The sequence below is a fragment of the Syngnathoides biaculeatus genome, chromosome 11, assembly GCF_019802595.1.
Source record: "Syngnathoides biaculeatus isolate LvHL_M chromosome 11, ASM1980259v1, whole genome shotgun sequence".
In the NCBI taxonomy this organism is placed as follows: domain Eukaryota; kingdom Metazoa; phylum Chordata; class Actinopteri; order Syngnathiformes; family Syngnathidae; genus Syngnathoides; species Syngnathoides biaculeatus.
In genome coordinates this window covers 21,589,491-21,616,459 of record NC_084650.1, presented here as the reverse complement: position 1 = coordinate 21,616,459, position 26,969 = coordinate 21,589,491, and the positions used below count along the sequence as shown (strand labels likewise).

The 26,969-nt window shown below is 38.9% G+C and overlaps 3 protein-coding genes across 7 annotated transcripts; 1 reads left to right on the top strand and 2 right to left on the bottom strand.

Moving 5' to 3' along the window:
* Positions 1-2,034: 2,034 nt before the first annotated feature.
* lonrf4 (LON peptidase N-terminal domain and ring finger 4) lies at positions 2,035-13,723 on the bottom strand. Of its 4 annotated transcripts, none has more exons than XM_061835245.1 (13): positions 12,275-13,723; positions 10,191-10,309; positions 9,357-9,479; positions 8,523-8,705; positions 8,309-8,432; positions 8,065-8,140; positions 7,696-7,810; positions 7,448-7,569; positions 7,138-7,296; positions 5,123-5,285; positions 4,908-5,057; positions 4,129-4,300; positions 2,035-2,891 (listed from the first exon to the last, which is right to left on the bottom strand). In XM_061835245.1, exons 1-12 carry the CDS (start codon positions 12,672-12,674, stop codon positions 4,151-4,153), a joined length of 1,884 nt encoding a protein of 627 aa, XP_061691229.1. In that variant the 5' UTR covers positions 12,675-13,723; the 3' UTR covers positions 2,035-2,891; positions 4,129-4,150. The 4 variants fall into 4 exon arrangements, with proteins under 4 accessions (XP_061691229.1, XP_061691230.1, XP_061691227.1 ...); XM_061835246.1 differs by having other exon boundaries at positions 2,035-4,300; positions 12,275-12,605; positions 12,679-13,723; XM_061835243.1 differs by having other exon boundaries at positions 2,035-3,516; positions 12,275-13,722.
* Positions 13,724-15,069: 1,346 nt separating this feature from the next.
* Positions 15,070-17,260, bottom strand: med7 (mediator complex subunit 7). The gene is made up of 2 exons (XM_061835247.1): positions 17,116-17,260; positions 15,070-16,085 (listed from the first exon to the last, which is right to left on the bottom strand). The coding sequence occupies exon 2, from the start codon at positions 16,074-16,076 to the stop codon at positions 15,315-15,317; it is 762 nt and encodes a 253-aa protein (XP_061691231.1). The 5' UTR covers positions 16,077-16,085; positions 17,116-17,260; the 3' UTR covers positions 15,070-15,314.
* Positions 17,261-18,362: 1,102 nt separating this feature from the next.
* itk (IL2 inducible T cell kinase) lies at positions 18,363-26,371 on the top strand. Of its 2 annotated transcripts, XM_061834778.1 has the most exons (18): positions 18,363-18,441; positions 18,514-18,638; positions 18,714-18,818; positions 18,906-18,987; positions 19,074-19,199; positions 19,472-19,509; positions 19,926-20,077; positions 20,175-20,240; positions 22,114-22,168; positions 22,657-22,736; positions 22,843-22,985; positions 23,156-23,230; positions 23,755-23,923; positions 23,994-24,210; positions 24,291-24,355; positions 24,426-24,544; positions 24,763-24,920; positions 25,018-26,371. In XM_061834778.1, exons 1-18 carry the CDS (start codon positions 18,405-18,407, stop codon positions 25,081-25,083), a joined length of 1,878 nt encoding a protein of 625 aa, XP_061690762.1. In that variant the 5' UTR covers positions 18,363-18,404; the 3' UTR covers positions 25,084-26,371. The 2 variants fall into 2 exon arrangements, with proteins under 2 accessions (XP_061690762.1, XP_061690764.1); XM_061834780.1 differs by lacking the exon at positions 18,363-18,441 and having other exon boundaries at positions 18,501-18,638.
* The last annotated feature ends 598 nt before the right edge of the window (positions 26,372-26,969 follow it).

The following is a 26,969-nucleotide window of genomic DNA, read 5'->3' as shown; positions in this document are numbered from 1 at the left end:
TTCCTCATCATTTCTGTCTCAGTGAGCAAATTTCAGCTGTTTAACAGCAGGAATGTAACAACACGCATAGCCCAAAACACATCCATGCACACACAGTCAGTCACTTTACCCTTTTTATAATAACTCCTACAAAACGCCTGTCATTCTTAGTCATAAGCATACACAAGCAGGGCCTCGGCACAAGCCGTTGGATCATTTCAGTGGAGAAAAGACGTGGCTTTCTTCGAACGTAATGGCCTTTGATGTCGACACTGAGCTGCTTTACACAACCTCATTGAAGCCAGTGACACCTCTTTGTCATTTGTCTGCTTCCTATGCAGAGGAGGTTGGCTGAAAACACTTGTGCTGCATTGCTTTGCTCCTTGTGTGGATCATGCACACCTACTCGCATCTTCCATTCTGCTGTCACTCTTACTATGGTAATTGCAGCCTCGAAAAGAATTCTATTTTAGCTTTGTGTAATTGATAGGCTCTTCATGTTGGCAAAAATTCAATGACACGAAGTCATCTCAACTCAGAAAAGCCATACATTAATATTAGGTGGTTTCTGTTTAGAACGTATGATTGATGACAATGTATGACACATTATTCTTTCAAAGCTACAGAGTGCCCCCTGGTGGAAGAATTGCTTGAGTAAAATATTGTGACACTTTGCTAATACTGAAGTTGGTGGTCGTGATTAGCAAATAACTAGGAGTGATTGCCAGATTCATATTGAATCCAATGAAAGGAGAGAATCTGGGAGAATGACTATCTAAAAGAACACCACATTTTTCTTTGCAATAAGGGTTTTATCAGTCATTCTGCAACTACAAATTATCCAATCAGTCTTTATTCAACTATAGCCGGTGTAATCATGCTAATTTTAATTTCCTGCCAAAAGAAATAATATGATTCTCATTATTTTGCTCTTCTGTAGCTGCAGAACGTCACAGTTCTATCAATAATAGTTTCCATGGAGATCTGTGAGAGGTCTTTTGCGCTGTCATCAGTCCTCAGCTGCACCAAATGATGCAGTCTACTGCAAAAGAGCACACCATTTCCATTTGGCTTGTGAATTTTTTTTTTTTTTAAATACCCTCCACTCAGTGGGAAAAACGCCATTCTGAGCTATTACAGGCTTTATTTATAATTATAATTAATAAATAGTTATCAAACGCAATGTTGGACACATATTATCCAAAGAAACATCTTTAGCCACTATGGTTTGAGGGTGGAGGGATTGTTAAAAAATCGACACAAATTTCCAAAATTAATTAGAACTGCAATTTGACAGAGTGCATGCTTCCAAGAAAAATAAAAATAAAAATAATGGGAAAAAAAAACAGGGCACACTGTGAGAAACTCAAATCCCTCAGAAGGCCCACAAACCACTAAACCACAATACCCAGAATTTCTAGAAATTAGTATTAGTATAGTAATTTATAGTGATACATTCCTAGAAAGAAATCCCCATCGTGCTTTCCCCTAAGCATGCCTGAGTTATTCCATGCAAAACTAAATGCTCTGCAAAGACCCTACATTGGCCTGTGAACATAAGTATCAGTCCCTGTACTCTGTGTAATTGCTGATCTAAATAGACAAAATATCATACACAGTTGAAGGATCTGTTTTTCAACTGCAATGGAAACTACAAAACTATATATTCGATTCACAAACAAAACACCAAGTATAATGAAATAAAGCTGACTCGAGTGGTAGGCAAAAATGGACGAAAGTGTGTTGCCACATGTCAGATGAAGCTGCCAAGGAATGATTGCCATCAGAACTATTAGTTTTGAATTGGGACCAATGTCGTAGATGGCTTCGAAACCCCATGGGTACCATGGTTGTTTTTGCTGCATAAAAAGTGGTCATTTTTAAAGTCAGAATAAACCCAGTTGTGTCATACAATTGAAATGGGTCATCATGTCGTGTATTAGTGCAGATCAAGTCATGCGTCTCTTAAATATACATGGACAAATGTTACACTTGCAGAGCTATTGCAGTACTAAAAGTGAGATTAATGTGTGATTCACCATACAAAAGGCAGCATGTAAAGATTTAATTTTAATTTAAACTTTGTTACAAAACACACATGAACCCAGTAAATACTTCTATAAATCACACAATGAATGGCACATTTAAGGTGAAAACAACAAAAGAAAACAAAAGTGTAAAGTTTTACCCAGTCAACCCTATTCTTAGTTAAAAATGTAAAACATGCACCTTTGGCAATCAATGGATGTATCTCTTAATCCATATTAAAAGGTGCCAGAAAGACAGTTTATGTTGTCAATATGATAAAGACACCCTAAGACTTATTTTTAACATTCGAAAGGCACTCAAGCAATATGACTGATGACAGAGGGGGTCCCACAAAAGCACTGAGACAGTTGTTCTGCAAAAGATACTCTATGCAGTATTGTAGATTACTGTAGTGGGGATTTATCCCTACTTAGACCAAGGCCATATCATTTTTCAGTTTTCCCTCAGTACCAGATGCTGAGCACTGGATTTTGAATCCACCGAGATGGAGCTGATATAATGACATGTGCGTTGCCTTACCAGAAAAATAAAACAAAGGTTTTCGGACAATGAAGACATACAAAAATGAATCCTTATTACAGATGACAAACAATGACACCTGCACCTGACAGTCCACTGGCATCGCATGCACATAAATAAAAGTTGCCTGCCCAACTCGGCTGCAGAAACAATCCAACAAATATCCTGCTTAAAGGTGACCAACAATATCAGTTAACAACCACATTGTTGGTTTTCATTTAAAAGAACATTGCCTTCAAGTAGGTGCAAGTTAATATGCATCTATCCATCCATCTTCTGAGCCGCTTATCCTCACAAGGGTCGCGTGGCATGCTGGAGCCTATCTCAGCTGTCAACACCCTGAACTGGTTGCCAGCCAATTGCAGGACACATGGAGAAAAACAACAGTCACGCTCACAATCACAGCTCGTGGCAATTTAGAGTGTCCAATTAATGTTGCATGTTTTTGGGATGTGGGAGGAAACCGGACTGCCCGGGGAAAGCCCATGCAGGCTCGGCCAGAACATGCAAACTCGACACAGGCGTGGCCGGGATTTGAACCCTGGTCCTCAGAACTGTGAGGGCAACCCTCTTATCAGCTGCTCCTCCGTGCCGCCCAATTTTACATCTGACCCAAAATTACTATTAAAACAATCACTAATTGAAAACATGGGTATTTTAATGTACAAAAGTATTAAATGAGCCATACCAAATGGCTGCCACGGCCAAAAAAAAAAGCAAGAAATATAAACATGAGCAAAGAACAATTTGCCTGCAAATCCAAAAAATATAATACAGTAATATATTTATAATATCTTCATTATTATTTGATTAAATTAATTATTTTTCCAAATCTCAATTTGCATAGTTCTGAATAAGTGTCTTAGTCTTAATTCATGTGCTATTGAATTAATTGTAATTGTGATTTGAAAATGTAATTGATGACATTCAAACTTTCTGATCTGCCAGTTGATGAAGGTCGTGGAGTCCCTATGGATAAGCAGCAGATACGGGCAATTGTAATTCACAGAAAGCGCTTGAAATTGCATTAAATTTATGAAAAGTGCTGTACAAATAAAGTTTGACTGCTTAAGTGATCTGCATGAGAGAGCAACCTTGAGAGGTTTATTTTCCTGCAGAATTCTGCCGTAGTAACTGGGTAAAATGATCTGTTGTCTACATACAATTTAAACCTCAGATTATTTATTACATGGGTAAATCGATGAATTTTTATTTGCTCTATAGGTATGGTTCTAGCTGGAAATGACAAGAATGTGCCAAAAGACTGTACAGGCTTGAAAGTATCTGTTGAAATTACTCTTGTGCAATTTATATGTATTTTTTTTTAAAAGTGATGAAATTAGCAAGTAAGACATAAAAAAACTGATTTAAATAACTTTTGGGGGTTTTGTTATAAAATCAGTATTTTATGGTTTTGTCCAAGCGATTTGGCTTTGAGCAGTGAAATTAAAACAGTCCCTTTGTATTTCAGAGTAGTTAATCCCAAAAATTGTGAGAAAAGTGAACTCAGTACTTCCTCGCTTCACTCAAGTATTTTGTAAGTATGGTACATAATATTTGACCCTCAGCTTTTTATCTCACCAATTCCACTACGATGCTTTGTTTAGCTCTGAGAGAAGTACTCGAGGATGAGCCGTAGGTGACCGAGACGGTCTTTTAGTGAGGAGAGCGAGAGGACTGTTGTTTGATATGCAGGGTCCAGCTGCAGGACAGACAGGAGCCACCAGCACCAGGATGGACCATTGGATGAGGCCTGGAAAAACATCATAAATGCATCTCGTCATTTCATGTGTTGCGAACACTTTCATTCCAATACGACAGGAATACATTTAACTGCCAATATGTACAGTTGTGCTCATGAGTTGACATTTCCTTGGCGTTGTTTTTTTTAAACAGAACTGATAAGCGGACAACAACCATCATTCATTTATTCATGGTTATGTTTTGTTTAATGATCATGCTTTTCTAAAATGCTTGACAGTTTTCAATCAACAAATTAACAAATTATTAAAATAATCATTAGTTCCAGCCCTACTGAAATAAAGCATTATACTCTTACGTCAGAACATTAGTCACGCCTATATTGAGAGAGTTTGAATTAGTTTGGTAAGAAACTTTGCATGTATAAATTAATGAAAACAACTTAACATTTTAAGACTTATAACATAATATCATAAACACTTTTTGTCCCTTGTTTTTGTACACTTCCGTTCAATAAAAATGCCCTTTAACTCATTATTTGGACACAAAAAATTTTGGCCCCTTTACTCTGAATATGTTAGATCGGTTGTTTGGTACAGAACAGCACCTAACGAAATGTTCAGTGAATGTAGATTCCCATTCATGTGGAAAGCTCCTACCTGAATGTTCTCCTCAATACTAGGCATAGTACCATACTGCCTGTTGATCTGTTCTCTCATGCGGCTACCAAGACGCTGATACCAGTCCTGAGACTGTTGATAGACACTGTCGTGCAGACGCTGCAGGAGTTCCAATTCGTTCCCTTCGGCCTGTATATAAGTAATATAGTTGAGTCATAAATTCTCAAAACCACGCAACGTTGAGCAAGTCATACCTTGATATCCTCAAGATATTCGACATCAGCAGTGTGGTAGCCATCCCTGAGACCTCGTTTTAAGACTCTGAACCTGTTGCTCCCTACACAGTCCACGTAGGACCGTCCATCAGGCAGTAGTTCCAGGCTAAGAATTTCCAGCATGCAGCCATAGTCTGCAAACCTTGGGAATAGCAAAGGAAAGATAGTGAATATACTATAGTATCTGTATTCAGTCATCTCATTTTTGGCATGGAGAAAATCAAGTAATATCAACTATGCTTGTGAGTTCAACATCGGTATTCAGGAATTGTGTCCACTTTCTGTCACAGCCCCAAAAATGGAGCCCCATAAAAAGTTTGGGGACCACTTTTTAATTTCAACTAATGATAGATGGAGCGAAGAAGCTTAGATAAAGCTTGTCAAAACAAGCAAGACGTAGTGTGGCCTTAAACTATCAAAAAGGTGGCTAAACGGTGTGATGAGGAAGTGATCTGATGGATGGAGGGTTTCAGGGAAATAATTATTTCTTATTAAATCAATTTCAAAAATCATGAAATTGGCATTACAGTGGAGCATGTGGTTAGGACGAATGCCTCACAACCAGATGGTTCTGGATTCGGATCATAGCTCTGTCTTACTCTTTTGTCACTGAGCTAGTGCCAACGTTGATTTGGAGCAACAGACAAAATTAGCGCCGGTTATTCGATTTTTGACTGCAAAAGGAGATATATGGAGCTGACAAAACAGTCAGCCTACCATCCACTCTTAGCTGTCCCAGAGAGAAAAGAAGGCTATCGTTACATCAGTGAGGGAAGGAGGTAACCACAACTCTTGGCATGAACATTCAACCGGCACTTTTTGGCAAGAAACCAGCACATTTGCGCACTACTTTGTAAACAAATAAAGCTGCATAAAGCAGACATGAAATTACTAACGAGCTCTGGGTTGCCTCTCTGTCAGTGTGAAGCTGAAATGCCATTTAGGAATGCATAAGTTGAACCAAACTAAGTGCTTCCACTAACACAAAACCAACATTGAAATAAGATCAGATTGAAAGGGGTATCCTAGTGTGTTTGGACCAACTCCTACGCTTTTGAGAGTTTACAAACACAATTTAAGATGAATTGTAAACTCTTAAATGCCTGTAGGTGTGAATATTTGCTTGTTTAAATGTACCTTGTGAGTAACTGGAAACCAGTTCAGTGTGTAATTGGCCTTTCACGCAACATTAGTAGAACAGGTTTTGGCTCGCCCGTGACCCTGAACATGAGAGGATAAAAACTGGATTTGCCATTCTCCCATGATACTATATTAGTAGCTTGGTTTTTCGTCATGAACAGAGAACAGGAAATGTTTTCAAGAATCCTCTTTTTTTGACAAATAGGAATGCATTTTAATTCTCTTGTTGAGGGAGATCAAGGCTCAATCTTACCGCAGTAATGTAGCCACAATACACTGTAAACTGTAAATAGAACTGTCATGTCATGTCATTATCCAAGCCGCTTGTTCTCACAAGGGTTGCGGGAAAGCTGGAGCCTATCCCAGCTAGCGTCGGGCGAAAGGCAGACTACACCCTGAAGTGGTCGCCAGTCAGTTGCAGGGCAGATATCGACACCAGCACTGAGCAGGAATCGATCCCAGGCTGCCCGCACCAAAGGCAGGCGTGTATACCACTACGCAATCAGTGACTAGATAGAAATGTAAAAAAAAATATTTATTTCTAAATGCTGCTTGTTTATCTTTCAGATTATGATTCCTATTGCATTCTTATGAGCAAAATAAAACGAGGGGAATTTTTTCTGAAGGATGCAAAAGCATAGCAGATTGCTTAGCCTGCTGCTAATTTCCACCCCCTCATGGTCACGTATGACTGGTTTAAATGTTGCCCAATGTTCTGTTTGCTTGTATATCACTGCCAGGCATTATTTAGCCTCTATCTCAAACTATTGTGCATTATTGTGACTATAAAGACGAAAAAAGTGTTCTTAAATGTTACGGTTAAAATAGTAAATGCGTGTGTTGGGCAAACATACCCCTTGCCATGTTCGTAACTGCACATCCCAAACTTCTTAGTTCCTGTCTCCATACAGCGACGCATCATCAGTCGGTATCGAGGCTCAAAGATGTGTAGCGGGCACGGTACACCTGGGTAGGCCACGGTACAAACAAATATAGGGATGTCCTTTGTCAGGCTGTAAGAGAAAGGACAGATAAAGAGACAAGCAACAATAATTTAACAACATCACGTGAGAGAAAATGTGTCAAGAAGTCCATTTGTATCTGGGATCAATTTAAAATGCAGATTATATGATATTCTATGATGTTTCATTCAATGGTAACTACTTTGATAGTTCAGCCATCTCAGCCTCATGGATTTGTTTCCTTTCAGCCAACTGTGAGGGGAAAAGGGAGTCCATGATATCCAGAATCACAACTGTGACGTTGTACTTCCTATTTTTCAAGTACTGGAAATAAATGAAAAGAGAAGAACAATATTTATTTTGATCCATAGTTAGGTCTAAAGTGTTGCTACAAAACATAGAAAATGAAAGTAAAATAAGACTGCAATGTGTACGGTACATTATCGTTACCTCCTGCAGCGGCTGCTTGCAGAGTGGACAGCGGAGGTTGTGGTCCAGACTCCTCTCTATGCAGTTTTTACAGAAAGTGTGACCACATGGAGTGGTAACTGGCTCATGAAACAACCTTTAAAATACAAACCCCAATTTCAATGAAGTTAGAATGTAGTGTAAAATGTAAATTATATATTGTCTGAAAAGGATTTGCTAATCATTGTGTTTTGGTTTGATTTACATTTTACACAATGTGCCAACTTCATTTGAATTGGTTTTGTATACAAATATATAAACTCATCACAACATATCTACAAAAAAAAATATGATCTACTTGATAGACAACCATGAGACTACTATATTGCTTTAAGAGAACAAGACGCTGACCTGATGCAGAGAGGGCACTCAAAGTCTGACACAGTCAGAACACTCAGAGTTTTATCTCTGCGGTGTAAACTGGCACCTAAGATGAAAGTTTATACATCAAGAAACATAAAATACTATTTGTGGTGAATTTGAACAAAAATACACAATTTCTGAATGCTGTAAGTCTTGGGCCACAAAGCATTTGAATCTTGATGATTAACATGTCAAATGAGAATGTCCGTGTTTACTGGAGTTGCCAATGTACCTGTGCAATTCACATCCTCCTTTGTTTTCATCTCCTTATCATCTTCACTGGCAGGCAGGAAAGAGACAGCTTGGCAGAGGCTCAGGCAGCACTCATTGCTGGTGTCGTGCTTCACTTTGGCGCTCTAAAGAAAGTGTTTTACAACTTCAAGATTGCAAGCAAACACCTCCCACCATGTAAGCATTCTTCTCCTCACCCCATCCACAGCACACACCTGGTATCCGTCTCTCCTCTCTTCTGCGCCTGAGTCACCGTGTGGATGTTTGAGACCCTCAGGGTGTGTTACTTGCGTGCCACTGAGGCTAGCAATGGGGTAGGAAGCTTTCAAGTATTCAGCCAACACCTGCATGATAGAGGATACTTCCTCTGGCACCGAGATGCCCTCTGCCTCCAAGATCTGCAATACATAACATTTTGAAACAGGGCAATTAAAAAAATAGTGTATGACAAATTACAAAATATATATGTACAACACAATGACTACAAATAATTTGGGTGTGGTCCTGTCTACAAGGCAGGGATGGAAAGATGTAGGTTCAATATTAAGAATTAACAGCTCTCCTTTCCTCTAAAATATTGCACATTCAGTACAATATCAACATTATCCAAATTGTAGTTTACCACCCCCCCCAACCCCAAATGGTCTTTTATGTTATACTTTACATGAAAACGTAATGGGGCAACACGGTTGAGGCAACTGGTTAGTGCATGGACCTCACAGTTCTGAGGTAAAGAGTTCAAATCCAAGGCCCACCTGTGTGGAGTTTGCATCTTCTCCCTGTGCCTGTGTGGGTCTTCTCTAGGCACTCCAGTTTCCATCCACATCCCAAAAACATGCATTCATTGGACAATCTAAATTGTTCTAAAGTGTGATTGTGAGTGTGATTGGTTGTTCATTTCTGTGCCTTGCGATCAGTTCAGGGTGTACCCTGCCAACTCCTCAAAGATGGGTGGGATAGGCTACAGCACTCCTGTGACCCTTGTGAGGGTAAGCAGCTCAGAAAATGGATGGATGGAAAATGTAACGGGTTGGGGTGGGGTGAACAACCTTTTTTATCTGATTCTTAGCAGGAACAAAGTCATCTTGAAGTTTGAGACAATGCTGCAACTGAATGAGGGATTCTGTCTGCAGAGCCATTTCCAAAAGTATGTTCCCTTTACGAAAAAAGCCCTGTGGACAGAGAAGAGCATGATCAGCGTACGACTGCATAAGTGGATTACTGTATAACAGGTTCTCTTTGCAGTGGTTGCACATGTGACTCAAGGAAATTATATAATCCATGTAACAGAAAAAAAAAAGATTGATTACACAAAACATTTTTCCCCACTGCATATGAAGTGATAACATCAGGTTGCGAAATAGCTATTTGGATGCTTCTTAGTGACAAAAAGAAACAATAGGGTCATCCGAAAAATGTGGAACTGGAGAGAAATAAACAAGAAAATGTTTTTTTTTTAATAAAAACACACAGATCACAACATGAAGAACATATCTGGAAAATGCAGTGAGATCCACAGCATGAGCTGCTGTATATGAAATTGGATGCCTTTACAAGCATAATTATGAAACATTTCCATTTTAAACCAAGCAATTATTTTTGGATGTACCATTATTATTCAATGGTACTTTTTACAACTGCACTGAATACTCCCATCATATTTTGGAAACCTCATCTGGACATATGAGAGGGGTATACCTCAGGATGAGGCAGATAAATCCTACAGCACGACAAACCACAACCCCCATCATAAACCAGTTGTCAAATTCAATGACAGAGTCAGTCAAAACTGAGCGTTATCATCTCTGTAAAGGTAGACTTTTTATCTAGGTCTTCTACTGGCTTGCATCACATTTTGTCAGGGTCGGCGATGTGCATGTCACCTCAGTCCATTTCGGCTGAAGACAGCAGAGGTAGTCAAGGTCCACCAGAGCATCAGAGAAACGTAGCAAGCCACAATTGGCTTCAGCTCTGTAGAGCTTCAGACTCAGGTCTTCTGGAACTTAAGTTGAAAAGAGTGACATTTGAGTGAGAAAAGAAAAGTTTTTTTTTTTTTTTTAGAATGTACATTGTGATGTGCAAACCTGTAACTATAAAATGGTTTGAGCCAAACGTTGCTCATGTTTAACGAGGGACAGACGTGTTGCTTCGTTATTATTAAGCAAACAAAATGAGGTTATAAATACATTTTCAAACATGAAACTGAATTTCCAACAGTTTGTAAATTAAATAAAATGTATCCTTTTGATTGAAATATTTTGTCTGTCAGCACTATTTGAGTCAGCATTGAGACCCCATTATGTGCTGGTGATGTAACAGGATTCCTTTGATATACCAAGCAAGTGATGCATGCTGATATAAAAATATTTAAACAACAATAAAGGTTTATGCATCAAAACAAAAATATCACAGTACACCAGCGTCTTTAGATTCGTTGTAGAGAATGATTGACAAGTATGTGAAGCATGTGCAATTTCTTAAACTTCTTCATAAATTTGTCATCTAGTCTGATCTTCATCTCAATTACAAAAATAAACATTCTGCTGGAACTAATACCACACAAACGAGTCCATGTTTTCACATTTTTATTGAAAATAGCAAAAATTCACATGACAGTAAAAGTAAGCTCCAGATATAACTGGTTGACCCTCCTTTGGTAGCAAGAACCTCAACCAAACGTTTCCAGTAGTTGCAGGTTGGAGATGTAAAAATGACCACGATGAATCTTGGACCATTCCTCATTATAAAACGGTTGCAGTTCAGCAACGTTCCTGGGATGGCTGGTGTGAACAGCTCACTTTTTCCTCCCACTGTACAATTGTTATTTAAGGGCTGCCATACCAGTCATGTGGCTTTTACACAAGTTATATCGTGTAGTAAGTTCCCACCCAAAATGTTCAATTATAAATAGAATACATCCTCGCTCATTATATTGAAATCAGGGTCACAAAAGACAAAAAAAAAAAACCAACCATTACATTTTTCCAAGCTGGAGAATCAAGTCTAAACTAGTGGCTGATATGATACTCGAGCCAAGTAAGCAATTATAAATTTTTATGACAACTTGCTTTGCGATTGGCTGGTGACCAGTTAGTTCATGGTGCACCTCTTGGTCAGAGTCAGCTCAGATAGGCTCCAGCACGCCAATGACCCTCATGTAGCTAAACAGTGGGGAAAATTAAGGAATTAATTATTCCCAATTATTATTATTATCTACAGTTCAGTTCAGGGTGCGCCCCGCATCCCACTCAAAGATAACTGGGATAGGCTCCAGCACTCCCGCGACCCTTGTGAGGATACGCAGCTCAGAAAATGGATTGGTTGTTATTATATTTTTATGATTATTATTTAATTGGACCTACAAACATGTTCATTCATTGGCATCCTGAGGCCTAAAGAGTAGGTGAATTGATGGGGGGAGGCCCACTTCATTTCCGGTGCATAAAACAGGTTGACTCTGAACATGAGGATGCTGTGAAAGATTTTCCCATACCCAAAATCCACAAAGAAAAAAAAAAGGTTATATAGACTATGAGCTCTGCATCATCGGAGTGCTTGAGGGTGGCATGTTTTGATTATGTTGTGAAACATCTCTCACAATGTAGACATCTTAAGAGACCATCTCCGTGACAACTCCAACCAAAATGGTGCATTTTGTATCGCAACCATTTTTTTTATACAGTCCTCTTAACTGACTCCTTGCCCTTTAACAAGACCGGAAGACCACCACATTGGTTGTAATATTTGTAATACCTTTACAATATTATCAACAGGCCAGCAGGATAATCAGGCAGATTTGTCGAACGTTTTGAGTGGGAGTCCTGTGATGTGATACTGCGATGCTTTGATGAGCGCTATTGTATCGGCCTTTGTTTTAATGGCAGGTTATAGTTAAGAACGCAAACAAGGACCCAAAAAAGTTAAGACCGTTGTAAACTGTCTAAATACAGTATATTGTATGTCTTACCTTGCTGTATTCCGTCGTTTGCGACGCGTAAAGCTTCCTGATACTGCTTTGCACGAAGTTTCTCCTGCAAGTGACCCTTAATCTTTGCGTCCTCCGGGCTGCACTTTTCTATGACACGGATGAGCAAAACGTTGTTCTTTGCGTTTCTGGTGTCTCTCTGTTTTAACCTCTCTTTGCAGGCCGGGCATTTTGACGGGAGGTAGGTCCCCGCGCACCTCCTGCAGAAGGTGTGACCACAGGAAATGGTCACGGGCTCCCACATCGGGAAGAGGCAGATTCGGCACTCCAGCAGCTCCATGGTGTTGGCTTGGTGTGTCAGTGCGGTGTCCCGCTGCAATAAATGCGTTTTTTTCTTAAAGCCTGGCACACGGGAGGACTTTCCCTCTCGAGTGTCTGTCATTTACCAAATGATTATCACGGCAAAACGTGAACGCGTCCCAACTTGAACCCGTTCGCTGTGCTCGACTTAGCCACTAGTTTATCGCCGCTCCAAACATTGTCTTTGCTTATCTAATGTTGCCGTTCTCAGCCGACACTTCCACATTGATGTAGTGTTCCAATATTTGTCAACCATGAAGCGTTTCTCTCTCCATCAGGTAAAGACAAAACTCAGCCTCTTTTTGAGTGCGCCGCTTCTCCCACCGATGCGAAAGCAACCAACGACTCCCCAAACCGACCGGAATATGTCCGGTATGGTACTCGTGGGTGCCTCGGTCCTCGGATTAACCCCTTTTACTAGGTACTACGCACACGAGCACAATTCCAGGTTACTGTGTTACACCATTACATTACATAAATAAAGACCACGTGACGTTCTAGCGAAGTGCTGATTGGCTCTACTGCCCGACGTCATCCCTGTTGTGAAACCCTGAGCAGCCGAGTTTCATAACATAATTCCTAGGACAATTTTAATTTAATACCAAAGACTTGCAGACTATACATGTGATCATCTTTGAGTGCATTTTGTCAGTTCTGGTGAACGGTTATTCCTTCAACACTTAAAGCATGCTGTGCGCACGAGGGAATCCCCAAACCCAAGATATATCCGCGAGGGGGTGGAATGGCAGACTTAACATGAAAACCTGATTAGTTATAGCTCTAAATCTACCATGAACACGGTGCGCTGTGAATTTAACACATCTGTAGTTAGGTCATTATTGATAAGGTGGCGAATAGAACATTACAAAAAAAACGAGAGATTTGTTGCCTGTCTGGTGGAACTCGTCTTTGACAATGAATCAATACACAACAGTAGTTACTCTTACGCAATCTAAAAAGGGGACTGTATTAAATTTTCTGTTCAATATTCCTATTCAAGTTGTAACGTGTGGCATGTATTTATCTGGATTTGTGTGTATTTATGTATTTTGTGTGGGTTGCCTAGTAAATAAAAAAATAGAACCCTCAGAAGGACGCAGTGTTACTTCACATAACTTCAAACTACACGCATATATCATATCATAAAGTGGGGGGAGAGTATGTGAGTGCTTTGGAATTTCCTAAATTCATGTATGAAATGGTCAAAAAAAATCCAGTCTGTTTAAACCAATAGCACATTTTTTTTTTTTTTTTTACATTTGATGGAAAATTAATTATTCATGAGAAAGAAAAACTAAGTGAACCCTTCCCTTGGGTTTAAATAACTGCTCTATCCTCCTTCAGTAGCAATAACACTGACCAAACCTTTCCTGTAGTTGCAGATCTGATGTGGTGCAGGATGAATTTTGGACCATTCCTCTTTACAAAACAGTTGCAGTTCAGCAAGATTCCTGGGATGTCTGGTGTGAATAGCTCTCTTGAGGTCATGCTATAGCATTTCACTTTTTCCTCCCGCTGTAAACATAAGAACATCACTCTGACAGCATCAATCAAACCTGTGCTTGAAGTTGAAAGGCATGCATAATTTATGTTGTTTCAGGGAAGCTCATCTGCATGCTCATCAGCCACATCGTTTTAGGAACATGTGGTCATGGGTGGCAGGACCTAAACCTGCACATGAAGAGTAAAAAAAATATATATTTTTTTTAAATCATATTCATTCTCTGATCTGTGCTACATATTTTTCTGTTTTAAATCAAGTAGTCCATGACTTCATTACCACAATTGCTTGATTTCGTGCAGTAGCACCCTTGCTTTATGCACACCACTTAAGTTCTAGGAAGGATAAAGGTATGTTACAAATGAGTATTCCAAATATTTCTCACATTTGTACAAAAGTTTGTGGTAAGGTTCTTTTTACAATGCACTTCACAAAAAACAGCACACAGTTAAAGTCATCTATTATTTTGGAGGCTACGTGCTGCGAGAGCACGAGGACAGAATGTCACATCAAACAAGGTCACCCTGAAAATTAAGAACGACCATGACCGACATAAGCGGGCTCACGTTCAATGGCATCGGGCAATTTTGAGGGGTTTTGTCTTCATGGTTAAATTCCAGTTTTCATTGTAAAGGGTAAACAGTATCATGTGGGTGAATAATTTGCTGTTGTCACTGTTGCGCTCAAGTGGCCTCTTGGTGGCAAGATATGACCAGGTCGAGATTGCTGCCAACAAATAAAGGTGTGTTTCATAGCACTTTGAATGCACTTGATATGCACATAACTTTGACATTCAAAGCAAGGATTAAAAAAAAAAAAAAAAAAAAAAAAAAATTCACAAATTAGAGACAGCAGTGAATGACTGGAAATGCCCTCAAACGCAAATGACTTCCCATTGCTGTCGACAGGATCCCTTGTCAACTTATGAAACTCTAAATAGATAAAACCTTCTTTATGAGAGTGATGGTTTGGACAGTTTAGAAAGCAAAAAATATCTTTTATTAGATTAGAAAAAGGGGAAGTTGGCTAAGCATGCTATTATTTCCACCACTGAATGATCATTTGCAAATGCAAGGATTGAAAAAGTCTTTCCTGAGCTAATAAAATACATACAAAGCTTTTAAATAAACAATTCAAACCAAACAGAGCTTTGAGCACAAAGACAACAGAACTTTTGGAACAAAATCTTAAAACATCTGTAGTACAGCTACTAAGAGAATACTAGGCAATTTTGTCAATGATACTGCACATGGCCGCATCTTTGTCCCACGTTTTGTCCTTTTTTATTGTAGGTGTACTCTTGTTCTGGTGACCTGCTGCCATACAACTTGTTCCCGCTTCATCTACATCCATAGGTTCCGTTTTCAGCCTTGGGGGCTGCCCAGAAGGACAGACACTGCTCCCAGCGAGCCCAGTTCTTGTTACATCTCCAGTACTGTCAGCGCAGTCCAACTGTGGTAAGTCATCGGGCAGGGAGGCAAGGCAACTCTGGATCATCTCAACTACACGCTCCAAGTGCTTTTGGAACCGCTCTGCTGTATCTAGTCTCTGTCGTTTCTGAACCTCCATCATCACCCGCAACGTTTCCCGGGCTTGATGTGGCCTATACTCATTTATAAGATGGTGCATGTGAACAAATAAAAGTTTCAAGTCCTCCAGCTTTTCTTCTCGCTTTATACTGCCAGGGCTCTTGATGAGGATGTCCAGTAGGTCTAAAAAGTTCACCAGGATAGACATGTTAAGCTTCTTGAGCTCACGTTTATGGTCGAACTGCACAGGGTGGAGCCTCTCAATGCCTTGGCTTTCCAAAGGCCGAATGATCAGATCATCACATTGGAACTGGTTGCCAAACATCATGTAGCTGTCCCTGATGGGCGGTGGTGGTTTCGGAGCAAAACCCTTGCTAACATTTTCGTCTGTGTACTCTTTGATGTACTGCATAGGTGGAGGAGGCAGGGCGCTAACCTGCTGTGGTTCACCCATGATTATGGTCTGAAACAAAAAGAATGGCTCTCATGAACATGAGTGGTATTGTCAAGTAGTACAAACCATACCATTATCCATCCATATTCCATACCACTTATTCTCACTAAGGTCACAGGCGAGATGGAGCCTATTTCAGGTATCTTTGGGTAGGAGACCACAGATGTGTTTAACAATTGTGACACATATACATGTTTCATAAATCTTTGTAGAAAATATATATTTCTTTTTACCCCTCTAGCTTTGTGTTGTATATTTAAATGCCTAGAACTTTTCGTTATTATTTAGACCCCAGGAAGATCAGAGTCTACCAAGGGTGGAGCAAAAGCAGATCATATGTATAAATAAACTAATAAATAATTGAAAATGTGTTGAACAATTATGACTTTTTTTTCCCAAAAAATGATTTGTCACCAAGGATGTGATTTTCCAGGCTTTTCGGGGATGTCTCCTAAATTATGAGGGCAATTTTCGAAGCAGAGTAGTAACAAGTACCTTAAACAACATTACTGACAGTAAAAGATACATCTAAAATTAATACCAAAAATAGTTTGCAGGCATAGTTTGTCGTTCCAATTAAAATCTGAATATTTAGGTTTTTTTTATGAATTGCTCGAGCAAAGGGTACTTCTATTTAATGATCGATTAAAATAGTGAAAACTGAACACTGTTTTTGCACTATATACAAGCGTTCCGCTTTCTTATAAATTTTGTTTTCGCAAGAAATGCGCTACTGTGGTGCTACCAAATATCAGCCAGCATTTGAGTTATATTTGTCTTTGATGATAAAAGCCAACTTGTAGTTAATTTGAAGCATAAAAAGCGTACAATGCAATATAGAGTAGCAAACAAGTTACACGGAGCGAAGTTATATTCGTTTTATCATCCATCCGACCGCCAATCTGTTTGAACGTACCCGGCTCATCAAACGCAGCTAGCTTTAGCAGATACAAATTACGACTAAATAATTATATCTGCCAAAAAACTTAATGTATCACTGCCGTGATGAAATTTATGAGTTTGCCTTAACTTCACTTGCCTTCTAAGGAGCTCTTCAGGTCCGATAAATGTGACGCTTTGATGGAAATTTAAGAGGACATATGACAGAAGAGACAGCACTTTGGTGCCTTGCGCTACACGGACATGGCGAATGGTTGTGTTCTGTTTCTATTGGCTGAGAAATTCTCGTGATCGCGTTTCGTTCTTTTGATTGGTCAGCTTTTTCGTGAAGTTCTGAGCCCTCATTGGTTGCTACTGTGCACATGTGACTCTTGACGCTAAAATGTGGTCATGTAGAAGATTTTTTTTGTCAAGCTTTTTTTGAGCCAATATGCGCTGTAGTTTCCATTGGAATAAACTCGACGAATGCAGTATAAATTTAGAGAAAAAATTGTTGGCTGATAGGTTGATTACCCTTTGTTATTGGGTGAAAGAGCATTTAACAAGTATGTCTGTCACTATAGTCATTATCTTAGATATATAATGATATAATAATTAAATTATAATTTTTGGACTTATTAAGTTAAATTGATTTTTTTATTTATTTTTTTGTATGATGAGACGCTAGTGGTTTTAAAATGTGGCCCAAGACACATTGGTTTTGTTCAGTTTTTAACTGATTATTTTTTTTTTCTGTTTGTCTACTGTTTTATTCCTGTATCCAATTTTTATATAATTCCTATTGTCCTCCAGTTTTTATTCTGTTCTAATGTATTTTAGTCTTTATATGTTTAACTCCAGAGTCTTCTCATGGGATCCTCTACACTGTGAGGTATGTTTGATTTGACGTCATCCTGCAGATTCCCCAGATTTGGGGGACAATATACAGTGTCCACCCTGGTCTACCCAGATCATGGTGGTCATATGTGGCAATATCCTCTGTGGCTTCAGGCTGTAGCACATCGGTGTGGATGGACACCGCAGGTGTTTTTTCCCCACCCGGATCCTCAGTCCCCCGCTGCATTTCCAGTGCTGTAGACAGAAATGATATACATGTTCCATGGCAGTGTTTGGAAATCATGCAAGTACAGCATTTACAAAGATGTTATTTTAAGGATACTTCTCAATCAGTGCTTCATTTTTTATTTCTCCAAATAGCATGACAATAAACACGTTTCTAAAGAAATATAACCACAAACTACAGAACCTAGTATGAGTAAATATTGGGCGCTTGACTCTGTGAAGAAAACAATTTAAGTTTGATAAAGTAATGCTATGACGTGTTAAAGTGGATTTAAAAAAGGTGACTATGTAAGCATATGATGATTTCATGTAGTTGAAGTCCATGTGTGTATTCAGTTCAAGCAATCTGCAACTCTTGGAGTCAGGATGTGGTCGACTACACTCAACAACCGGAAACGTCATGGTATTTTTTTTTTCTGCCACAGTGTCACTCAGTGTTTCTTGGTTGTTGCTAATGTTATCATGTTCTCCAAAGTAATTCTGGATGGTATGATGATCAAAAAATCTCAGCAAAAGAAAAGAACGTCTCCATGTAACTACAAGGAGAGATTTTTTGTGTTGGATTCACAGGAATTGAAGTATTCCGAGCGTCGCCCTGGAGTAAGTATTCAAACAGTGCTGTAATTCCAATCAGCTTTCCAGTTTGCATGGATAGCAAATTTGCTTCTATTTCAGAGAAAGCCTGTACTAAAAGGTTGCATCAAGTTATGCAGCATTAAGTGTGTGGAGACGGTGTTTACCAATCTCCCCATTCCATGTGACAACAAGTATCCCTTCCAGGTAAGGTTTGCATTTGTCAAATCATTACTTAAATACCAGAACTACTTTGAAACCAATCCATAAGACCCTAAACACAATTATCTACAGGTTTTCCACGGCAACTATTTCCTCTACATTTTTGCCCCAGACAATGATTGTCGTCTGAGGTGGGTGCACGCTCTGAAAGAAGGTGAGCACGTTTTGAATGAGATTTTCAGGCTTTAAAATAGAACAAATAATCGGGACCTTGTTTAATCTATGTTGTTGCTGATATAGAGACGAAGAATAACAATTTGGTTGAAAAATACCACCCACAGTTTTGGATGGATGGAAAATGGCGATGTTGTAACCAGTCAGAGAAACTGGCTATAGGTTGTCATGTGTATGATCCACTGGGTTATGGTTTGTATAAGACTTTTCTTTCCTAATAAATTTAAGGACTCTTATGTAGTTTACAGTTACTCTATTATAATGAAAAAATCTAACTTGAATTTTAAAATACGTAAACAATGAAGAGTTTTGTGAACAGAGCTGAATGCTGTTGGTGTTTAACCATTTAACCAATAAATATTTTGCCAGATGGACGACAATTAGGTATTTGGAATTTGTAAGATATATCTGTACTACAATGTATAATGCATCAAGTAAATATAATTTTTTGGATTTCTCCTCAGGTTCCAAAAAACCATTACCTGAGGTCCCAAACAACGAGGTAAACCTCTATTATAAATTAAATCCAATACCAAATCTCTGCTTTTTTGTTGTCATTGTTAGTCTTTGTGTTGTTTTCATTCAATTTGTAGTTTAAACTCAGAACGAGTGTTTTCATGAATACGTGTAGTTTATCATATTCTCTTATCAAAGGGAAATGTTTTTGTCTGAAAAATGGCCATTAAAGTTCAGGCTGAGACTGTTATTTGGACCTGCAAAATCTGTGAGTACGTGTCCACCAGAATTGATCAATTCTTGAGACCTGCCACGGATTTAGATGATGTGCTCACTAGTTATACTAAAAGCACATTTTTTGAATAATTGTGTACAACAGTTGTTGACTTACATCTATAGTATCTGGCATGTATGTTGTGAGTTAATTCATGAAGCTCTAAATACCTGTATGTTTTTCATTAGGCAGCGTTGGATGACACCGTGCATAGGATGGTAATTGCAATGCAGAACTACACGCCATTCGGAGATACAGAGTTGGCACTTCAGATAGACAAAGAGTACACCTTGATAGACAGTTCTCACCCTGACTGGTGGAGTGTCAAAGATGAAAGAGGGTAAAACACAACTCACCCCGTTTCATTTTGGAATTGAGCTCACACTGCAAATGACTACATGTATTTAAAAAAAAAAAAAATCTACCATTCATCACAGGAACACTGGATTTGTGCCCAGAACACACGTAGTTGAAAAAACAGGAAACGACTTTGAGAGATTTGAGTAAGTTAGCATTTAATCCACTGCAAATGTGTGTGTCTATCGTGACTATATTTCATTTAATGGAAATATATATACAGTGCTTTCTGAAAGTATTCGGCCCCCTTGAACTTTTTAACCTTTTGCGACATTTCAGGCTTCAAACATAAAGGTATAAAATAAAAAAAAAGTGAAGAATCGACAAGTGGGACACAATCGTGAAGTGGAATGAGATTTATTCGATATTTTAAATGTTTTTAACAAATAAAAACCTGAAAAGTGGGGCATGCAATATTATTCGGCCCCCTTGCATTAATACTTTGTAGCGCCACCTTTTGCAGCAATTACAGCTGCAAGTTGCTTGGGGTATGTCTCTTGTCAGTTTTGCACATCGAGAGACTTAAATTCTTGCCCATTCTAACTTGCAAAACAGCTAGAACTCAGTGAGGTTGGACGGAGAGGGTTTGTGAACAGCAGTCTTCAGCTCTGCCCACAGATTATCGATTGGATTCAGGTCTGGACTTTGACCTGGCAATTCTAACACCTGGATACATTTATTTGTGAACCATTCCATTGTAGAATTGGCTTTATATTTTGGATCAGTCTTCAGCTCTGCCTACAGATTCTCGATTGGATTCAGGTCTGGACTTTGACTTGGCCATTCTAACACCTGGATACTTTTATTTGTGAACCATTCCATTGAAGAATTGGCTTTATATTTTGGATCATTGTCCTGTTGGAAGATAAATCTCCGTCCCAGTCTCAAGTCTTTTGCAGACTCCAACAGGTTTTCTTCCAGAATGGTCCTGTAATCGGCTCCATTCAGCTTCCTATCAATTTTAACCATCTCCCCTGTCCCTGCTGAAGAAAAGCAGGCCCAAACCATGAGGCTGCCACCACCATGTTTGACAGTGGGGATGGTGTGTTCAGGATGGTGAGCTGCATTGCTTTTATGCCAAACATATGCTTTACATATCTGACCAGAGGACCTTCTTCCACATGTTTGGTGTGTCTCCCAGGTGGCTTGTGGCAAACTTTAAATAAGACTTTTTATGGATAACTTTCAGAAATGGCTTTCTTCTTACCACTCTTCCTTAAAGGCCAGATTTGTGCAGTGTACGGCTGATTGTTGACTCTCCCGTCTCAACTGGAGATCTCTCCAGTTCATCCAGAGTGATCATGGGCCTCTTGGCTACATCTCTGATCAGTCTTCCCCTTGTTCGAGGTGAAAGTTTAGAGGGACGGCCAGTCTTGGTAGATTAGCAGTGGTCTGATACTCCTTCCATTTTAATATGATTGCTTGCACAGTGCTCCTTGAGATGTTTAAAGCTTGGGAAATCTTTTTGTATCCAAATCCGGCTTTAAACCTCTCCACAACAGTATCTTAGACCTGCCTGGTGAATTCCTTAGTCTTCGTGATGCTCTCTGCACTTTAAACAGAACCCTGAAGCGATCATAGAGCAGGTGCATTTATACGGAGACTTGATTAAGCACTGGTGGATTCTATTTATCATCACCAGTCAACATTGGATCATTCAGAGATCCTCTCTGAACTTCTGGAGTGAGTTTTCTGTACTGAAATTAAAGGGGCCGAATAATATTGCACACCCCACTTTTCAGGTTTTTTTTTTTTAAAGTACAAAATATTCAATAAATTTTGTTCCACTTCACAATTCTGTCCCACTTGTTGTTGATTCTTGACAAATAAATTAAAATTTTACATCTCTATGTTTGGAGCCTGAAATGTGGCAAAAGGTTGAAAAGTTCAAGGCGGTCGAATACGTTCACAATGCACTGTATATATTCCTACTACTACAGTGTATAGTATAATGCATTCTAGATACGATATGGATTAGAATTTTTTTACATTCTTTTATTCCTATGTGTCCTCTCAAAGATGGTATAACAAGAACATTGCCAGAGGGCAAGCGGAAGATGTGTTGATCAAAGAGGTAAAATCATGTTATTTAATCATACTAGGGCAGCATGGTGACATAACGATGAGATGGAAACCAATCCAGAGTGTACCCCAACACTTGGATGGGATCAAGCTCAAATGCATCTCAAATAAAACAAATGATGTAGAAAATGAATAGAATTGTTTCTGCTGTCTTCATGTACTGTATTTGGTTGAAACTATGATTTGTCTCCAGTGGCTTCAGCAAGTGTTGCATATGCAAAAAAAAACAAAAACCTGCACCGTGAGAATGAGACATGACACGGTGCATAAAGTTTTCACATCACTCTTGACTTTCCTGCTGTGATGTTTTGTAAGCATGACTGTATCTACTGAGATTATTTGCCAATTGCTGAGTCAGACTTACAGTGAAGTGAAAATTGGTGTGGCATAACAATAGTACTAGTGCAATTTACAATCAAAGTGTAGAATAGTGTTGAATTACATAATTTCCAATGTTTTTATGTTGTTGGAAATGTTCAGGGAAAAGAGGGTGGATTCATGGTTCGAAACTCAAGACAAACAGGCGTCTACACCGTCTCAGTCTTCACCAAAGCACGGGGGTAATTAATTTTTACTATAATAAACACTATAATAACATCATAACATCATTCCACTGTAATACTGTACATATAAATGCAATGGATCTTTTGAACACGTCACCTTCAGACCTAATGGAGAGAAACAACCATGTGTGAAACATTATCAAATCAGGCGGGCTGAAACAGGAGAGTCTTCTTTTTACTTGGCAGAGAAGTATCTGTTTCGCACCATTCCTGAACTAATCCATTACCACCAACACAATGCTGCAGGTAATTGCTCAGTTTGCTTAGGAGGGAATCTGTATTAGCATGAAATATTGGAATAGTTATGGAGAACGGTTAATGCTACTTATTTTTCATGTTCTGAAATTATTTTCAAAGATCCGAAATGTGCATGTGCATGTGTGTGTGTGTGCGTGTTTGTGTGAGTTACTTGGCAGGTCTAATCACACGTCTCAGACATCCTGTCACTCAAACAGGGGGCTGCTACAAGGAAATGGCTGGCCCACCCAAAGGTAATATTGTAGTGTACAGTGTAATCCATCCATTCATTTTCTAAGATGGTTATCCTCACAAGGGTCGCAGGAGAGCTGGAACCTATCCCACTTCGATTCAGGCAGGGGACAGGGTACACCCTGAACTGGTTTCCAGCCAATCGCAGGGCACATAAAGACAGACAACAGTCACACTCACATTCACACCTCAGGGCAATTTAGAGTCTCCAATGAATGCATGTTTTTGGGATGTGGGAGGAAACCGGAGTGCCCAGAGAAAACCCATGCTGGCACGTGAAGAACATGCAAACTCCACACAGGTGGGGCCAGGATTTGGACCCCAGTCCTCAAAACTGTGAAGCCTACGCTCTAACCAGTTGCTCCACTCACTGTGTCACCAGGTCTAAAGTTCAAAGCAGTATTTTTCTTTTTGCCTGTAACAGTGTAAGGCGGCACTGTTGTTAATAATAATAATAATAATAACACTTCTCCAGTTTACTAATTTTAGAATGTTGTCTGTACACCTTTTTACTGGTGTTCAACAGATAAGTGGGAGGTGGACCCTGAAGAAATTACCTTTGGTCAAGAACTAGGCAGTGGACAGTTTGGGAAGGTGCTGTGGGGGCAATGGAGGGAGAAGAAGGTGGCCCTGAAGATGATAAGAGAAGAATGCATGTCAGATGAAGAATTTAAAGAAGAAGCAAGAGTTATGATGTAAGTGCATATCTTGATTCTTTAGGTGATAATTAACTGAGGCCATGTGCAATTGTGTATGATTCATTAGGAGACTATATCACTCAAAGCTAGTTCAGCTCTATGGCGTATGCACCCAGCGTTCTCCTATGTGTTTGGTGTTGGAGTTCATGGAGAATGGCTGTCTATCAGACTACCTGCGAGCCAAAAAAGGGTATTTTTCCCAGAGCACACTGTTAGAGATGTGTCTAGATGTCACTGAAGGGATGACCTACTTGGAGACATCTAAATTCATCCACAGAGACCTGGTAAAAAATGGAAAAAATATATATTTTTGTCTCACCAGTTTGACTTGGATTTTTCTCATATGTTGTCTTTTCAATTCTAGGCTGCCAGGAACTGCTTGGTTTCAAACAGCAATGTGGTTAAATTGTCTGATTTTGGCATGACCAGGTACTTCACAACTTTATTTGTTTGGCAATATTGTAGCCATCTCATTCATTCCTATTTTTTTGTCTTGTAGATATGTTCTTGATGACCAGTACACAAGTTCCTTGTGCTCCAAGTTCCCTGTCAAGTGGTCGGCACCAGAGGTCATCAAATACTGCAAGTTCAGCAGCAAGTCTGACGTCTGGTCCTTTGGTACGATTATGTTTGGCATGGGTTTTTGACTTCATATTGTTATCTCGTCATACTTCTTTATTTGACAGGCAAAGAAGGTAAGGTAACTTACAATTTTTTTAATAGTGTGCAGCAGTTTACACCATGCCTCAGACAGTACCTTTCCACAATGTCTTCAAACAAATATGCTCATTCATTGTCATCAAATATTTTAAACATAAATTTGTTTCCCGCTTCAGGTGTTCTCATGTGGGAAGTCTACACAGAGGGTCGACTTCCTTATGAGAACCAATCTAATGCACAGGTGGTAGAGTCCCTGAATGCTGGCATGAGGCTGCTCAAGCCCCGATTGGCACCGGAGGCCGTATATCTCCTTATGGAGTGGTGCTGGAAGGAGGTGGGAGAAGAAATTTGATTTATAGTGTAGAAAAACACACAGAAATAATGGGTATGTCTTATTTTTTTTTCAAATACACGTACGTTTTCATTCTCAGAAACCAGTGGATCGTCCATCCTTCGCGTTGTTGCTGCACGAGCTTTCCTCACTTTTAGACGGGTGAACCACAAGACAGGCTGTGGATGCTAAACATTTAACAAATTTATATTTGTCCTATTTATTTGTGTGTGTCATTGGATAAAATTTAAAATGATTTTATATATTGTACTTTCAAGTTGTTTCCAAACATGTCAGCCACCCACTGAGGTTTGCACTTTATCTCATTCATTTTCCTGAATGTTGTCAAATGAACTGTATTGACATACCATGCATAGCTATGAATGTGTACTTAATGTTTCTGTAAAGGTTGACAATAAATGGTGTGTTTTCAGTTACCATATATGATGTTCATAAAGTATGATACAATATATTGATACTGTAAGTGCTACTTCTTAAAATCTGTTCAATGCATAGAAAAGCAACATTAATAGCAAGCAAGCTATACCTGCAGATTTTATGCGATCAACTTGTCAGCACTGTCCAAAAATTCTGCATTTACAAAGATAACACTGCTAAGATTTGATTGATGTTGTGAAAGACGCAGCTAAACATCAATATGTTTATCAGTGCAACAAAAGAATGTGGATTGGACTGCCCTTTACCTGGAGTTGCCTCATATTTTGCTATTCTCAGCTCAATAAGAAACCAAATATGCAAGCATACTCAAAGAAGTGTCCTTTGAGTTGGAATTGGTTGCATAATTTTTCAATAATTCTGTAGGATGTGTAATATTACAAGCATGTGTGATTGTCCAAGGCAAGTAGAAGGAAAACGTCAAAAAACCTCTTATGAACTGTACAATACAATATGGCAATTATTATTAAATGATTTTCTCAGCTGTGGCCTCTAAGGTAACCATACATTATGTGCAAGCCAAATGGTCATATCCACCATCTATTGTTTGTAAGAAATGAAAATAAAAAAAAAAAATTCATAAATGAAATGCACTAACAAATGGCATGAAGTAACCAAATCGAAATACTCTGTTGCTGGACTTGAAAAGGTTTTTCAGGCAACTGTACTTGTACTAACAAATGGCATGAAGTAACCAAATGCAAATACTCTGTTGCTGGACTTGAGAAGGTTTTTCAGGTAACTGTACTTCAATGTAATTTATATTTTTCTGACGCCTTTTTACTTTTACTCAACATTTAAACCAGATGCCATGGTACCTTAAGACATACTTGACCTGACTTAAAGCATTTCCCATTTATGAGCTGTCAATCGACCATCATTTATTTATTTATTTATTTATTTTGCCTTGTGGGCACAATACGAGCACTGGATGGCAGCAGCGAAATCAACTCGCATCACCATTTGGAGCACTTTGGAAAATTGTGAACAATTCTTAAAAAGAGGTTTCAAGTTGTTAAATGCCACTTGATGTTGACGTTTATTGTAAAAATAAACATTAAACTTGGTGAAGTGAAGGTTGTGGATTTGAAGCGACCACATAGTCTTTATTCCACTAGCTTAATGTGATCATTTTGTTAATATTCTTAAAAGGTTTGCAAGATAATGTGGTTGACCAGAATGTGCTTTTTTAAGATATTCTAGTTGGTCTTTTTTGCCTACCAGTTGATACTGCCAGATCAGCTAAGTTGTACTTTTTCCAGTTAGCATTATCTAATTTGGATTTTTACATAGTTTAAGCAAAGGGTTGGCCAACGTGTTGTTCTGATAATACAATAGTTGAGCCGACGCTAGCTTGCTCTTAACATGCGATGTAATGTCATTTTTATTTTATTTGTCTCAATATCATTTATTTTCTGGGGGCTTTCCCCCATTGCATCCAGTTTTAAGTGTTGTACGCGTACAGTGTAATTTCAAGAAACATGCATTTTTACTTTGTACATCTCAGTTCATCATTTTTTTGTACTATTACTACTAATTTCTTTCTATGAGTTGCAGCTGTACTTTTTTTTTAACGCGAGTATCTGAACTTCATAG